General features: G+C 41.2%; 1 protein-coding gene across 4 annotated transcripts in view; it reads right to left on the reverse strand.

The window, feature by feature from the left end:
* Positions 1 to 1,044: 1,044 nt before the first annotated feature.
* Positions 1,045 to 12,864, reverse strand: part of LOC124070394 (roundabout homolog 1-like) — an 84,586-nt gene continuing 72,766 nt past the window's right edge. For 2 of the 4 annotated variants that reach the window (XM_046410272.1, XM_046410271.1), the window contains 21 exons: positions 10,852 to 11,057; positions 10,668 to 10,749; positions 10,415 to 10,583; positions 10,138 to 10,304; positions 9,903 to 10,024; positions 9,045 to 9,279; positions 8,706 to 8,827; positions 8,362 to 8,533; positions 7,924 to 8,121; positions 7,172 to 7,198; positions 6,310 to 6,349; positions 5,951 to 6,105; positions 5,426 to 5,791; positions 5,229 to 5,348; positions 5,000 to 5,135; positions 4,240 to 4,392; positions 3,688 to 4,148; positions 2,998 to 3,138; positions 2,695 to 2,916; positions 2,461 to 2,615; positions 1,045 to 2,313 (listed from right to left, as the gene is read on the reverse strand). In XM_046410272.1, coding sequence (XP_046266228.1) covers positions 2,299 to 2,313; positions 2,461 to 2,615; positions 2,695 to 2,916; positions 2,998 to 3,138; positions 3,688 to 4,148; positions 4,240 to 4,392; positions 5,000 to 5,135; positions 5,229 to 5,348; positions 5,426 to 5,791; positions 5,951 to 6,105; positions 6,310 to 6,349; positions 7,172 to 7,198; positions 7,924 to 8,121; positions 8,362 to 8,533; positions 8,706 to 8,827; positions 9,045 to 9,279; positions 9,903 to 10,024; positions 10,138 to 10,304; positions 10,415 to 10,583; positions 10,668 to 10,749; positions 10,852 to 11,057 — 3,464 coding nt within the window. In that variant the 3' untranslated portion in view covers positions 1,045 to 2,298. The remainder of the gene's footprint in view (positions 2,314 to 2,460; positions 2,616 to 2,694; positions 2,917 to 2,997; positions 3,139 to 3,687; positions 4,149 to 4,239; positions 4,393 to 4,999; positions 5,136 to 5,228; positions 5,349 to 5,425; positions 5,792 to 5,950; positions 6,106 to 6,309; positions 6,350 to 7,171; positions 7,199 to 7,923; positions 8,122 to 8,361; positions 8,534 to 8,705; positions 8,828 to 9,044; positions 9,280 to 9,902; positions 10,025 to 10,137; positions 10,305 to 10,414; positions 10,584 to 10,667; positions 10,750 to 10,851; positions 11,058 to 12,864) is intronic. The other 2 variants (XM_046410275.1, XM_046410274.1) reach the window with 1 other exon arrangement.

Consider the following 12,864-nt stretch of genomic DNA (forward strand, 5'->3'; position numbering starts at 1 on the left):
ACACAGTCGCCTCGTTGATCACTGCCGAGTGGACTTTGTTCAACCTCGTTAATAAATAACAATGAGTTTTGTATAATTATAAAATCGCTATAATTATTTGTGGATGATGCATCACTTACTTCGAATCCCACCTGACACTTGCACACACACACACACACACACTCACTGTGAAAGACATGTGTGAAAGACTTTGTTTGAACAGCGCACAGCTGCTCTGTTGATGAACGTTCACAAGTGAGGTTAATTAAACAGCATGTCTCATCTCATCCTTGGTTTTCTTTTCTTCTGTCTTCTTCATTACCTCACAACCACAGAATTGAATGAGTTTACCCATGGGACAAACTGAAAAACTTTGCAAAACCTGGTGACAGTTCGGGAACAAATCAGGAACTGAACCAAATCTATTCAATGAGATTTTGTCACAGGGTCCCCCATCAAATAAGAATTTTGCTTTAAGATGTTTTATTATGCGTTGTAAGTGTATGACACCAGTGACCAAAATGGCTATATATGATGGATGGAATTACAGTGAAAATAAATTATTCCTCTTTTTGCCCAGGGAACCCATGTGGTTCCACCACTCTAAAATATGCAAATCTGCAAATAAAATCACTGTACGTCTGAATGCAGTTCCAAAAGTATTAGAATCATGTGAAAATACGTGTGTACCTGAAGTATCAGCATTACCTCTTAATCATCACTTATGATGCAGTGGTGCTGGAGAGGTTTCATCAGAAAAACAATGAAAACATTGTGGGTTTAATAACTGTCAGTGTTTCTGTGCTTCATATGAATTCAGAAAAAAGTACCGGGAAAGTGTGATGATGAAATACTCATCATATTTTTTTAGGTTTAGTTTTGCCAAAGTTCCAACTTGAAAAACCAGCTTTTATCAAGCCATTTGCATTTTTCATGGTCTTTGGTTGGCACCGCGGCTGTGAAGATTTTCAGTCGGTTTGATTATTTGTCAGTGTGGTTATTTGTGGTTGAAAATCAGTGTTTCATTTTAAACTGCACAGACGATAGGCAATAAATCATTATGTGAAAAGAGCAAGGAAAAAGATTGTGTGTTGTTGTTGCTTAGGGAACAGCAATATTTATTTAAACAGAGTATTTAAAGTGACATATTAGTTCCAAACATAACTTACAGAATAGGGCTGGGCAATATGACCAAAATGTAACCATAAATTTTATGTATGTATACATATATATGTATATATTCATACATTGGTGTACTATTCACTTTTTTTGTGCTAGCTTTGGACTTTGGGCAGATTGGCTGGCTGAACTTCAGAGTAGATGGTTATTGTAGGTATTCTCCGTTTAATTACATTCAGAGATTATTTATTGAAAATTGTGCCACGGGTGAATGTAGCTCTGTAAGAGATAATGACTAATTTGATAAATTAAGTGTATTGTCCAGCCTTACTCCTGAAGTTATGGCCAAGGTCAAGGGGAACACAGGACTAAATGAAATGGACTCTATGTAGAAAACAAGAAATGGAACCAGTCCATGAGTAGGTTTCATCATCCCAAAGGGAAAGCAGTAAAGATGTTCTGGAAAACCTCTCAAAGGTGAATCTGCATGCAATTCTCTCAGTACACAAAAGATAGTTCAAATTTGGATGAAAGCAGCTCGAATGTACACAACTAAATTCACAATCACAATTAACAATCATTTTCTCAGCCAGAAGTGAACTGCTGACATGAATAACAAGACTCCAAAGACTGATTTCCTTCAGACTGAAATTCATAAAATAATGACTTAGAATAAAATTAAGTGATTGTGCTTTTATAACCAAAGTAGGACAAATAATACAAAGACAAGATGTACATCACTTATAAAACATTAACACTGTTATATAAAATTTGAATCTGAAGCACTTCTGTGGCAGTAAACAATTTCAAGAATTTACAAGATGGCTGGTAATGACTGAATAACAATTACAGTAAAATAAGACAATTGACAAGCAAATATCATGTATGGACCACATCAAGCAGTCCTCATGGACAATATTTGTGTAGACACTCACGACCACCATAAAATGTGCATTCATCTTAGCAACCAGCAGTTCAGGCCCCTGGCAGCTGTTCACCCAAAAAGCAAACAATAAACAGTGCATCAAATTGAAGCACAGATTTAAACATGAGAGCACGTTTTTCTTTTTTCCAACACCTAATGAGAATTTAAAGTAGAAAACAATAGCATGTGTTGTGCAGTCTTTTTCCATATCATAAGTGTCATAGTCCTTCGTCTGAAGTAACTGTAGAAAGTTCCTTTTGTGCGCGCATTGCCTCTTAACTTTTCAGGAACTGTGAAAACAAAATAGTGTCATGTTTCTTTCTTTGCATTTAATGTACCTAAACTGTGACAGATGATAATAATGACAAACATATTTTGGCAAAAGAAACTGGCATTAAATGACTAACTGAGGATCTAGATTCCTGATTTGGATTTACCTCTTCCACCTGTCCTGTGGGTGCCGCCTGTCCTCTCTGTTTGGTCCTTGAGTCGCCACATGACATAAAGCTGGATGAATTAGCTCCATCGGCATCCCTCTGAGCTTGACCTGACGGGAAAGAGGGACGACTGTACAGGAAGATGTCCCCAGATTCTGAAAACACAAAGAAAGAAAACATTTCAGCTAGCTAGTTGCTCAGTCAGGTATCAAAGACTTGTGAACTATAACCCACCTGAGTGCTGTCGGCTTTTGCTGCTTCCTCTTGCACCTAGTGGAGTCTTGTGCTTGTCCTGGCTCTCTCTCTGCTCACTCGCAGCCTCCTTGATCCTGTGAGTCCCAGTGCTGCCTCGTCGACCTCTGGCCTCCCCAGAGCCCATCCGAGGCAGAGTGGCCCCTCTCACTTTGTAATCACCAGGGGACATCTGGCTGGAGAAACTCCGCGGCATGCAAGAGTCTGGGGACACAGTAGAGATCCAAATGTGAGTGTCATTAGAGGCAACCAGATACCCAATCTCATTCTTGGTTCAGTCTTTACCATCATTGAAGACATCTTTGGGTTGGTAGCCCTGTTCACCAGACTGGTTCTGTTTATGCCTCCTGGGCCTTTTGTGTGTAATTGCAGGACTCATGTTGCTGTCTGTGGACATGGGGCTGCTGGGTCGCTGATGCCGCCGGCCTGAAATCATCACAGAGATGAGATTATGGATTACTTTTGAATTATTCATTACAACTAAACTGACAAATATTATCTTTTAATTTAATAGTTATCAAGGTTCTTGGTATCATGGCTGATTTGAGAAGCCCATGGAAAGCAATCTTTTTTCAAACCTTTGGTTGATAGTGTATGGGGACACTAAATAAATATCATACGTCATTTTTGCCTTAATAAAATAGAACATTGATCAAGTTCTGGAAATACAAGTTGATTTTGCTTTAGGGGAATTTTTACACCTTTACTGGAATGAGGTGAAGAGGGAGATAGAGAGGCATGCCATGCAATAATTGTCAAGAGATTTTACTCAGACCCAAACGTGTCAGTCTCATGTTGTGCTACAGTAAGAGTTAAGGAATCACCATTTATTGCAGTCCATCCAGTAAAGTAGCTTGTAGTAGTCTTGATATTTCAGTCTGACCAAATGACAGAACTTCACTGCCATCCCTACACTGGTGTAGCTTATGTATCAATGTAGAAAATCAAACCCTTCTTCCCCAGAATCTTTCTTACCTGAATCCTCTGGGTATCTGCACATGCGCAGGCCTACAATATCCCGCGAAGAGGCTACTGCCTGGTTGAAATCTCCATCTGTAAAGAAGGATCCTTCCGAGGTGCTGACAACACTGGACCTGCCTGATGAGATGTTGTCCTCAGATGCTGAGCCCCAGCTGTTAACCATGGACCCCGTGACTGATCTGTCCAGATCCCCAGTGCTGGAGGCTGGCGTCTGCTCCAGCCCATGGAAGAGCAGCTTGTGTGAAGAGGGGTGGTGCAGCTGGTGTTTTTGCTTTTGTCGGTTGCATTGTTGGCTGTAGTGACTTTCAGCAAGCTCTGCATCTGTCTCCTCCTCGGCCTCCTCGTCGTCCTCCTCCTCTTCCTCCTCTTCCTGCCCATCAGTGTCCATGCAGAGAGGTATAGAACTGTAGGTGTGTGTTGGTGAAAGAGGACGAGGGTGGCTGGTGATGTGTTGGCTGGAAAATGCAATAAAAAAAATTGTCTAGTCCAAAGAAAATCATTTGAAAAATGGTTGAATGCAGTGTCAGGAAGGTTTAATCTGCTTACCTCAGGTGCTCGGCTCCATCTTGCAGGCCATTGCTCACGTCTCCCTGCGGTGGTGTGATCAGTGGGTGGCTAGAAGACACTTCAGTAGGGGGAGAGACTGCCCCTCTAACTGGTGGAGTAGGGCAGCCTTCTATTCTCTCCTCTGGATCAAAACTGATAAGAAAAAGACAATTGACATGAAATAATGACAGGAATGAGGGTCACTGCCCATTAGACCTCGATGCAAATCCTTCTGCCCTCCATCGAATCACAGATCTCTCATAGTAAAACCTACAAAGATGACCAATGAGCTTTCAGCGCCATATTTGTTTTTCATCTCTTAAATATGCTCCTTTCTGTTCTGTTCATTGCACATTTCATTAAGCAATCAATTACATACAACCTGTTATCATAGTACACTGACTGCCTTAAAAATCTAACTTGTATAAATATGCTGGTGTGCTAGCAGAGGGTTTGCAGGTAACAGCAGCATACCCCATATTAAGCCAATTTAGTTTAATATGGCATAAGAAACAACACAATACATGGTAGCTGTAATTTAACATGACACTGTCAGCAATATTGATCATTTTATGTACTGGATAGACAGTCGAGAAGAAATAAATCATGAATTTGGTACCCATTTTAGGCCATTTTGAGGTACACATGTGCAGCTATTTTTTCAAGCTCCAACTTCAGCACCACCAACTGGAGCTGTACATGCATGTGTATTAGCGTGTGCTGTACAGAAGTACAGCAAACCGTGTCTTCTTCCGCGTACCTCCTTTCCGTGGGTCGGCTATACTGATCGCAGTCACAGTTACTAGCATGTGGAGGAGACAGGGCTTCTCCCCAGGTCACTGCATTATGTTTTGGGATCTTTGGGAGTCGTGTTCCCTTCTTTTGATTTTGACTCCCTGAGCAATGAGAAGAAAACATCAAGGTAAAAACAGACTTATGTCTCGCATCATTAAATCTCACCGCTGCGTGGTGTAGCAGTTTGGCCTTACCTGAGGTGCTGTTGCTGCCTCTGTCTGAACTGTAGTGTGAGCCTCCTGTGCTGTGATCATGGGTTTGGTTGTAAGGGATAGTTTTAGGATGGATCATTCCTTCACTTCCTTGCACATGATCTGAAAACAAAGAAGCATGCAAATTTACTACATCTTTCTTATTTTAATGTAAATTATGAATTTCAACCAATTTTTACCTTTATTTAGCATGTTTTGCTCAATTATGTTGTACTGCATCTGTGCTGCCATCTCCTTTGGTATTGGAGGCAGGTTGGGGGGCTGTTTCCAGCAGGACATGTCCAGAGGCTCTGCTATAGTGCCACCAGTGGCTGCCTTATTCTTAATGCTGGCCTGAATGAGCTGTGTGGTGGCATATGGGATGGGTTCATATGTGGCGGATGAATCTCCGCCTGAACTTGCATAGCACAGGTTGGAGTTAGTGAACATTTTGATCTCACTGAGCTTGTTGGAGACATTAATGTCGCTGTAAATGGCTGTCTCAGAACCAAGCTGTCCCCCCTGTTTGTTTTCTGGATGGTTTCCATAGTTGGCTATACAGTCAGCTGAGGGGAACATGAAACACAGCACATCAGAGCAAAAAAACACAAATCACTAAGCTTCAGCATTGCTGGAAACTGTTTCATTTTTATCAGACACACGCTATATATGTCCAAAGCTGCTACATTATTCGAACTATGACATAAAGTCAGCAGTGCACTAACCTGGTCGGCTGTATGTTGTCATGTTACTGTCACTGGTGCCGTTGCCGTTATTGCAGCAGTTGATACTACAGTCCTTGTGATTGGCACATGCATTTGGCCAATTGTCTGGTAGCCACAGCTGGTTCAGAGGTTCACCCATACTGAGAAGGCCAGGTCTGCAACAAGGAGGACCACAGAGCTGTCAGTCAAAATCTGCTGTTCTCATATGTCTCTGATGAAAGAGCATGGGGTAGATTCATGAGGTATATATGAGGATATTGTTTAGAGCAGGGAGACACCTCCCCCTAGTGTTTCCACAATGTGAGTACGCTTCTCCTATTAGTCTTTATATAACACAAAGGAACAAAAATATCACTCACCTGCCAGCACTGCACACAGACTCGCCTCTTTGATACGCGACTGCAGAGAGGAACAGAAAAGCATTAAAGCTTGATGAGCTGTCAGAAAGAGGAAGCGCCAAAAGCTGAGGGAAAACCATGAAAGGCAGACACACATTCTAAGCAGATCTCTTAAGTCAAGTCTCGACTGACTTCAATACGTTTCCATCGATGGGGCACAAAGTCTGACTCTAAGGTTTAATGTGCATGAAGACAACACAAATAATTGCCTGTGCCTTTACTCATCTCAGCATAATTACAGACTGTTGAGACAGTTTCTCCTCCACCACCAGTAAAACATCAAATAAATTTGTCAGTAGAATACTTTCCACATTTTCCTTATTTAATTAAACAGACCTAAGTTGGGGAACAGGAGGGCTTGCAACACTCTCAGCATATAAATGTTTATTCAAAAACACAATGCTGCTTTATTAAAATCGGCAAATTCATTTCAGTTTCATTCAACAAATATATATTTACATGCCTATTTCAAATCACGCCCTGCAGTTTGATTTTAACATTGATTTAAGAAGATTATAATAATTTTCAGCTCATATTCTTGATATCTATATTATTTCAGTTCATTTCAGTTTTGTTTGTTGTAGTCTGCATTTATGTGTTTGTAAATGTTCTTTTAGAGAGAGATACCAACTGTTTCCATAGCTTTCCTATACTAAATATAAAAAATGTAATTGCACACAGGGATTCTTGACAGTCTTTCAAAAATCTGGGATGCAATTTCATCTTGGAATGTTTTAACTAAATAGTACAAAACAACTTTAATAATTTACTAGCCAAATACATAAAATATCAAACAACCACATATGAATCATACCATACATACCTGTAGGTGTGAATGTAAATGATGGGACTGTACAGAAAGACAAAGACAGGGAAGGAAAGTGAGATGAGCAAAGTGAAATAATTCTGATAAACTTTACAATCATAGTTGCTACTGTGTGTGCTTTTCACACTATGAGTTTTTGACATGTCTATGCATAAACTCTCTGCTGTGTGATGGACATCTTTTCGTGCGAAAAACTGATGTGTGCAAACATTTAAATAACCACATGCCATCTGCCTTACTGCTGCCTCTTTCACTCTGACATGAGTGTCCAGGTGGAGGTTAATGGGGGTGACAGACAACCAGAGAGAGAGGGGGGAAAATAACAGCAATGTTGCAGCAGACATGGTAATGGCAGGTTGACAGGTTTGTGCCTGTAAGAACTGTGCTGTGTAGAGGAAATAACACCCTACAAATGAGCGACTAAAGGTCAGCCTTTGACTGTCTGCATCGACGCAAATGCAAATTTGTTTCTGAGGAGTTTGTGTCAAAGGAAGATTAGACCAGAGTATTTTTCACCCTTTGATGTGACATGCTTATCACCTTCAGAAAATATTCCTGATCATCACTGAGATGAAGACTGAAATTCTCTTTAGTGTGGTGGCAACATGTCATGTTTGATCCCATCTATAATCATAATGACCTTCAAATTTACTCACAAAAATATATGTGTGGCCTGTGTGGTTAGCATCTTGAACATACATCTGTCTATCTACCTCTCTAAAATACAGAGACAACAGAGAAACACACACCCTTACGGATACCAGTGTATGTGCTGCTGAGGCCACTTCTCTTCTTGCGGTGACGGTACAGCCACACACTGAATATCATAAGGACCAACCAGCAGGTGGCGCCAATGCCAGCAATAAATGCCGGTTGCCTCACCACATCTGTGATCTGAGACAAAGTGTCTCTTTCTTCACTGATATCCATCATTTGGCCTGTTGAGTCTAGACAGTAAAAAAGACAGAAATGTATCACATGTGCATGAAAACAACAGCAATGATGGGCAGAAAGCCAAAGATTTCAGTGTGTACAAAAATGCTGATGTAGAAGCAAATGTACAAAATCATTGTTACATACTATGTGACAAGCACAATATGATGCTTTAATATTGAACACCATATTGAGTAAAAAAAAAGGCTAAGAAACATTATAGAAATTTTGTGATTCACCACCAGAACTCTCACCTAACTGAAAGAAGGTGACATCACTCTTGACCCCAGGTCCAGCACCATTGCTGGCTGCAACCTCTACACTGTAGCGAATTCCTGGAGCCAGACTGGGAATGAGCACAGAGAAGGTAGAGCCGTCGACCGACTGGTTTACATGGTACCGACTCTCATTACCCAGGCACCAGATCTGTCAAAAAAAGGTAAAAACAAAATGAGATACAGTAATTGCCTGAGGGGCATGTCTGACAAAACAAGAGGCGCCATCACAAAGCCCCACAAAGATGCCATTTATATTTTAATTGGGGTACACATGTTTCAGAAGATGACCACAGAAGAAGGTGGGAGCCTTCTTTTAGTACCTTGTACTCCTGGATGACTCCAGCCTCTTCCCGTTCTGGAGGGGGTTTCCAAGCAACAAGAATGGCGGTCCCATTGGCATCACTCTTTGTCACTGTAACACCCTGGGGTGCTCTACTAGGGGCTAAGACAATGAAGCATACAGTTAACCACACAGATATAAACACAATCTCAGGTATGGTCTCCATCTCCAACAGCATTGCACACGAGAAATGTAAATTGTATCAATATCCAAATACACAACAATTGGAAGAAAAAGACAGCGTTTCAGCAAAGTAATTCAGTTCCTCTCACCTATCTATAAATACATCCCATACAGTAGATAGTATAGTTTCAGTCACCTTCTTCCAACGTCCGGACCACCTTCACCTCACTGTCAGCTCCCTGGAACTCATCAAAGAAGGGGCGCACTTTGAACTCGTAGATGGATCCTCTCTTCAGCTGACCAATCACCACCCCGACCTCTCGTGGGGCGTGTATCTCCATGACATTCCACTGCCCCTCTGGCTGGCCGTGCTCAGCAGACACCCTGTAAAGCACCTTGTAACCCTGGATGTATGGTGAATGTTGCTCGACCTAGTGGAAATGCGCAGAAAAATGCCATAACATATGAAAGTGAGAGTTTTTGTAATCACGAACAGCTAAACGTCACTTTTTGAATCGGAGAAATGTGTGTATGCACTGTAGTTATTGTTGCTGGAACGCAAGTAAAGTCGACCTTCACAGTAACACCTGTATGTGAGCTAAAACAATATATACAGCTCAGAGCCTCATGTTGTGCTTGACTGAACATCCTGCAGGAATGATCTATTAAAACTCAGTTAATTCTTTTAGCCTTTAAAACCACATGGAATTTCAGTATGAAATAAAGCTGCTCTTCACTTTCACATAAGACAGTTTCAACCTAGATAATATGTTTGCTCTTTCATCAGAGTTCAACTTCATGTTGCTTGGAAGAATGAGGGAAAATATATCAGAAGGTTAAAGTCAGCTATTTAATAATTGCCAATAAAAAAACTCTTCTAGCTCCATTTCTTTCTCTTTCTTTCTATTCATAAACCCTGGGCTTTTATATCATTTGTCAATGATGATGTGTGTTTACTAGTAAAATTTGACCTTTTCCCATATTTACCCTAATTCTGACACAGAGCACAAAATGTTGACCATGACAGTCATCATGCGATGGTCAGTCCCCTTACCATCCACTGCACCCTGACAGCAGATGATGAAAGTACGGTTGGTGTGTGCAGGTGGATAACCACATCTCCCAGCTCCCTCTGGATGTGACGGTGATCCACTCCTTGCATGGTGGAAGTGCTGTCTGTGGATTGAAAAATGTAAAATAACAGCACTGATGCAGCTTGTCTGCAGTTTAAATGATATCTAAAGCAGTAAAGCTTTAAAAAAGGAAAAAAAACAAGCACCCACACTGACCCTGTGTTCTGACAGAATCGGAGATCGGACTAGGGTCACTGAGGCCATAAGCATTCACACCTCTGACCATGAACAGGTAGACAGTAGCAGGCTTCAGGTTCCTCAAGACAAAGTTCTGTGTCTTTATATTCTCAGCTAAGGTCACCCATCTGCTGCCTAATGTATAACTGCAAGGAGAGGTGGAGAAATGACAGCGCACATAAAATGGGGCATTTTGCCAGATGATAGATGTAATATTTAGTAAGTAGCTAGAACACGTTGGATACATGTGTCTAACCTGAATGCCTCAATTAGGTAGGATGTAGGTGTTGTGCCATCATTGGGGTTCAATCTCCATGAAAGAGTGACAGAGGTACGGCCGATGTCAGTCACCTCAGGTTTAGATGGAGCACTGGGAATCAGGTTAGGGTCTACAGGGTGACTGGACTGAACAACAACTCCAAACTCTGCCACAGAGATACCAAGAAATTCAGTAACACAAGTCTCCTCAGCATGTATTAATAACCTTTGTCTCAATTTGTGTAACCTACCCTCCACCTGTAGGTACGCTGTCCAGGAGGCCTCTCCATTGGGGTTAGACGCCACACAAGTGTAGAAGCCAGTGTCTCCCAGCTGAGGAGGGGAAGTACAGTGACAGACATTAATGGGCTTCCCTGACTCAGCGCAGTTGTATTAACTGCTAATTACAAACTGCTGTATTACTTCATCTCCCACCTTAGCGTAGCGAATCTCCAGTGATCCTGTGTCTGTTATAGAAAGGCGGGAGTCCACAGGAGACAACACCACACCATCCTTCTTCCAGTGGACTGTGGGGGGTGGAGAGCCAGTCGTCTGACAACCCAGGACCACTGTGCTGTCCACAGGCACAGTCTGATTGAGTGGACCCTGCCTAATCACAGGAGGAGGGTGGTCTGATCCAGCTAATAGATGAAAGAGAGAGAGGGTAAAATTAAGACAGGGAAAGACTAATAATGTTTTAAGTAGACTATCTGGTATTATGAGCAGACTATGCAGTGTGTTCACACTGGAAACTTCACAAAACAAAGCATGCTGAATATGACCAGAATGCATTTTAGAATTGCTTTTGAGTATGCTGATGGATGCCACAATGCAACACACAGCAGGATAAGAGCCAAACCCCTTCGAGAGATTACTGAAATAACTTTCAGTAAATGAAAAAAGCGGCAAAACAAAATTGAAAGTAGTTTGTATTTGTATTTGTGAAGCTTTCAAATTTAAGAATAGTGATGATGTCAAACAATCCAACATTGTCTGTGATAAATGTAGATAAAAATTTTCATTGGAAAACCTGCATAGCAACAACTAATGTTTTCATGGGAACTAATTTTTTTTAGTATAAATGAAATGAAGAGATCACTGTTTACTTTAAACACAAAGTCTTCGTATCGTACAATGAACAATTGCTTTTTAAATTGGTTTGCTGACAAAAACAATTCCAGCCAAAACAGGTCTCAGGTTTTTGTGGTCATGTTTCAGCAACTAAAAGCATCTGTTACAGATGGAGAAACATCGTGGTCATTTTAAGTACAACATGGGTAAAGTACGGTTTAATTTAAGCACCAAAAACACTCGGTGTCCACTGCACAAAGTTACAGAAAGATCACAGTCTCTGGTTCTGTGTTTGTGTTTTTTATGCCTAGAACAGAGGAAACAGGGTTTCTAATTGAAGTCCACCACAGGACTGTGGTTGAGGAGGAGTGTCTACCATCACCGGTTCCATTCTGGCTGGTGACCTTGGCACCTTTGCTGCATGCCATCGCTACTATCACTACTGAATGATGATAACATACAAAAATAAATAAATAAACTGTAAACAGTATATGAAGAAACTGGAAATTGGGAAATGATGATCACAAAAGATCAAATTTATGAGGAGACAGAAAATAAAAGTAAGAAAGATGAAAGTAGAGAAAATGAACATGAAATACTGCCAAAAAAAAAGAAAGACAGATAAGATGTGAAAGATATTGAGAGGCAAATTGGCAAAGCTGAACAATAGGTTTATGTGGCTGTGCAGGCAGTGAAGGAAAAAGAAATCAACTTTTCCCCTCCAGCGGAGAGCAACTAATCGTTCACTCGGCAGAAGGTTCTGCTGGAGTTGACTCCAATCACAACGGCAAAGCCCAACTAATAACAATCCCACTTAGATAACAGAGCTCTCTTTTCTCTCTCTCTCCCTGTCCCTCTCTCTCTCTCTCTTACATTTTAAAACCCAGTGGATGGGGGTAGGCCTTCTGGATAAATAAAAAAAATAGCCCCTTACAAAAAAAAAGGGGGGGCGGGGGGGTAGGTGATGGAAACTGCTGGAGGTAATATGGACTGGTTATTTCCATACAAATGCACCACTCCAAATGGGGAAGAGAGGAGTGTAGTGGGATGGAGAAAATTTAGGGGGAGGGGAGAGTAGAGAGAAACAGGTATTCACGAGAGTGCAGTGCCATAGACCAGTGAAAAGAGTTACATAAAACATGACCCCACCTTTTCTATTTCCATTACCTGTGATAGATTTTTCACTGAGTGAGTGCCTCAGGTGGCGGCAGAGCACAAATTATCATTTACAACCAGGAGGGCTGCACTGAACTCACTGTGTAGATGTAGTAAATCTATTTAATCCTAAAGCAAGTATCTTCATTCATTTAATATATGTACATGGTGTAAAGTTGCACAGACACATGTATTCATAATGATACAGGTCATTTAATTGGG

Source organism: Scatophagus argus, chromosome 14, assembly GCF_020382885.2.
Source record: "Scatophagus argus isolate fScaArg1 chromosome 14, fScaArg1.pri, whole genome shotgun sequence".
Lineage (NCBI taxonomy): Eukaryota > Metazoa > Chordata > Actinopteri > Scatophagidae > Scatophagus > Scatophagus argus.